Genomic DNA, 3,574 nt, shown 5'->3' with positions numbered 1-3,574 from the left:
CAAGACATTTCTTCATATGGCCATAAACACATTTTTTTTTTGCTGTACATGTATCTGTAACGTGTATTTGTTAAGCTTTTAATAAACTGTTGTTGAATTCATGAATGAGACATTAATTAAACCATTCAAAAAAATTCAAAACTGAAAGACAAAATTTGATTTGGTAAAAAAATCGAACAAAAATTAAATGCATTTCAAAGGGTCCATTTTTTGTTGTTGTTGTTACATTTTGAATGAATTGTTGTTAAATTGTTTAAGCCCAGCATGCTTTCAATTAATAAGACATGCTTTTTGTTCATTCAAATTTAATTAGACCATTATAATGAAATCCAGAAAAATTAAAACCAAAAACACAGAATTTGGTAAAAATAAAACGGAATTTGAGGAAAAATAAAATGCATTTTAAAAGGTGCAGTAAAAAAAAAAATGTGTAAAATAACTTTTAGTAAAATAAAACAAAAAATGGAGCCTTGAATTGAAGTGATATGTATTTGATCAGAACCTGATCTGAATAAAGAGACTATTGTGTTCTGTAGAGCTCTACAGCCGAGATTAAATGTGCTTTCCTTGAGAAAGAGAAACGACACGGACCAGATGTAGATTCAGTCCCAGAGGTGCTCGATCCATAAGGACAGCAGGAAAGTCCCAGCGTCCCCTGCTCTGCCCACTTCAGAGGAGCGGAATCCACCCAGAAACACACACTCACTCTCAAACTCTCTCACACACACACACACTCTCTCACACACTCACATACTCTCACACTCTCACACACTCGCACTCGCACTCACACTCACACAGAGATCAAAACCCCCTGTCCCACACTCACACCCACCGCACGTTTGTTTCCATCACAATGAGGAGTTGCAGGGAAACTCGGCCCTTATAATGACACTGGTACTTTCCACACACACACACACACCTGTGGCCATGCCCGCCCTCAGCCCCGCCCCCAACTCACCTGTGCAAACACACACACAATCACAGCACACAACAGAGCTTTGTAGTAAAGTTTATGAGTTAAAATGCATCCAGCACAAACGAGACTTAAACGAGACACATGAGCGCGGGCACAAACGCTATTTACACCAATCAGAGAGCAGAACACAAGCGGAAGCAGAGTCACAAAATGTCCTGATGAAGCAGCGCTCATCATCATCATCATCATCTGGAAGGGTCCAGTCCATCAGCTCTAATTAAAACTATAAATTAAAGGGACAGTGCACCTAAAAATGACCACTCTGTCATCAATCAATCACCATGAGTTTGTTCCAAACCTGTGTGAATATTTTGAAGAATGTTGGTAAACAAATAGTTGCTGGTAGCCATTGACTTCCATTGTATTTTTCCCTAGTACGGAAGTCAATGGCTACCATCAACTATTTGGTTACTAACATTCTTCGAAAAATATATTCAGATTTTTAACAGAAATTATATTCTAGGGCCCTGTGAAATACCTTGTATCAGTTGTTAAACACATCAGAAGATATTTTGGTCCTTACTTTCGATAGTATTTTTTTCCTTACTATGAAGTCAATGGCTACCGTCAACTGTTTGGTTACATACACATATTCTTCAAAGTATATATTTATGTGCTTTTTTTTTAATGTGCCCTTCTGTTGTCTTCAACAATTCAGATATATTTTAAGAATGCTGGAAAACAAATATTTGCTGGTAGCCATTGACTTCCATAGTATTTTTCCCTATTATAGAAGTCAATGGCTACCGTCAACTAACATCCTTCAAAATATCTATTCAGATTTTTAACAGAAATTATATTTCAGGGCTCTGTGAAACATCTTGTATAAATTCTCAAACACAACAGAAGATTTTTTGGTCCCCATTGACTTCAATAGTGTTTTTTTCCCTTACTATGAAAGTCAATGGCTACCGTCAACTGTTTGGCTACATTCTTCAAAATATTATTATTTTTTTTTTTTTACAAAAATGAATGTTATGGCCTTATGAAATATCTTCTGTCGTGTTCAACAATTCAGATATATTTTAAAAATGTTGGTAACCAAATATTTGCTGGTACCCATTGACTTCCATAGTATTTTTCCCTAGTATGGAACTTGATGGCTCAATTTGTTTATCAACATTCTTCTAAACATCTTCTTTTGTGTTGTGTACAGAAGAAAGAAACTGGTGCAGGTTTGATCAACTTGAAGGCGAGTAAATGAAGACAGAATGACTATTTTTTGGTGAACTGTCCCTTTAAGTAGAAATCAAAACAAACTTTCCTATTGTTCCGTCAGGAATCGTATTCTCCATAAAGTAATATGTGATATATGCTCTACAGCACAAACTCACTGCATGATTCTCTATACAGCCGTGATGAAGCACAAACAGAAGGTCTTTCTCCTCTGAACAAATCAAATCCGCACGCTTCACTGTGATTGGTCGGCCGTGGGGCTGGCCGCCACCCCCTCGTCGTTGCTGCTGTCCACTTCCTGTTCCATGGCAGCTTCCTCGTCCAGACGCTGGCTGGTGAAGTCGGTGATCTCCAGGAAGCCGCTGGGCTCCACCACCACATTTGATTGGCTGGAGTCGGGCATGATGGAGTACTGCGGGATCACCTGACCACAAACACACATCACATGACCTCAGCAACATCAATACAGCCACAACATGGAATGTACTGTGTAGGGTACTTATTATTTTCCTCTAAACCACTAGATGGCACAAAAACGTGGCGTGGCACTTTCCAAAACATTCGCTTTTCAAGATGCAAGTGCAAATTTGGCAAAGTTGATTCTGTGCTTACTTGATCTAATATTTGATGTTTTTTTTTAAATGTTGCAGATTTAAGTAGCAAATGAGAATCGCTAAAATTAATGCATATATTTTGAGACAAAGGTCTTCTTAAAGATTTTCAGTTTTAAGATAAAGCAACAGTTTTTAAATAACGAAAGAATATGTAAAAGTACACTGCAATAAATTATCCTCTTAGTCAGTATTTCTGTCTTGTTTTCTAGTATAAATATATAAACATTCTAGAAAACAAGACAAAAATACTTTTTTTTGCAGTGTATGGTATTTGGGGTAAAAAGCACCCCTGCTGTTGGGGCTAAAGGCGCACAGTAATTAACATGATAATTAATAGATGGCTGACTTTTCCATTTGCTGACATGGTTAGATTCAGATGATAAATATCATATATTATGTTGGGCGTCCGTATTAGATATAATCACCAAGTTTAGAATGAAACCATAATTTCAAAACATCATATTAATCATATCATATAATAAAATATTGTTTGTTGTTACTACTGTAAATCTATATTAATTTATTATGGGATCTCCTTCAATGCTTTCAGAATCTTTACATTTTAAAATGATTTTGTTTCTGTATTTTAAAATGTATATTTTTTATATTAACATTTTAATGACAGTATATTTATTGAACAAAAAAATCATTATTTTATTTTTCAAAATAAGGAGGAAATAGTACAAACTTTGCTAAAGTGATTGTTTTGAACAAATATTAAAGGGGTCATATAATGCGATTTAAATTTTTCCTTTCTCTTTGGAGTGTTACAAGCTCTTGGTGCATAAAGAAGATCTGTAAAGTTGCA

At 35.7% G+C, this 3,574-nt stretch overlaps 1 protein-coding gene across 3 annotated transcripts in view; it reads right to left on the bottom strand.

The window, feature by feature from the left end:
* Positions 1-1,884: 1,884 nt before the first annotated feature.
* LOC107671635 (BRCA2-interacting transcriptional repressor EMSY-like) overlaps positions 1,885-3,574 on the bottom strand; it is a 42,890-nt gene continuing 41,200 nt past the window's right edge. For all 3 annotated transcript variants that reach the window (XM_016464543.1, XM_016464544.1, XM_016464545.1), the window contains one exon: positions 1,885-2,576. In XM_016464543.1, the coding sequence (XP_016320029.1) occupies positions 2,388-2,576 (189 nt within the window). In that variant the 3' untranslated portion in view covers positions 1,885-2,387. The remainder of the gene's footprint in view (positions 2,577-3,574) is intronic.

The sequence above is a fragment of the Sinocyclocheilus anshuiensis genome, unplaced genomic scaffold (genome assembly GCF_001515605.1).
Source record: "Sinocyclocheilus anshuiensis isolate Anshui unplaced genomic scaffold, SAMN03320099.WGS_v1.1 scaffold1386, whole genome shotgun sequence".
Lineage (NCBI taxonomy): Eukaryota > Metazoa > Chordata > Actinopteri > Cypriniformes > Cyprinidae > Sinocyclocheilus > Sinocyclocheilus anshuiensis.
The sequence above is the reverse complement of the archived record's forward strand: the minus strand, read 5'-3'. Positions and strand labels throughout refer to the sequence as shown.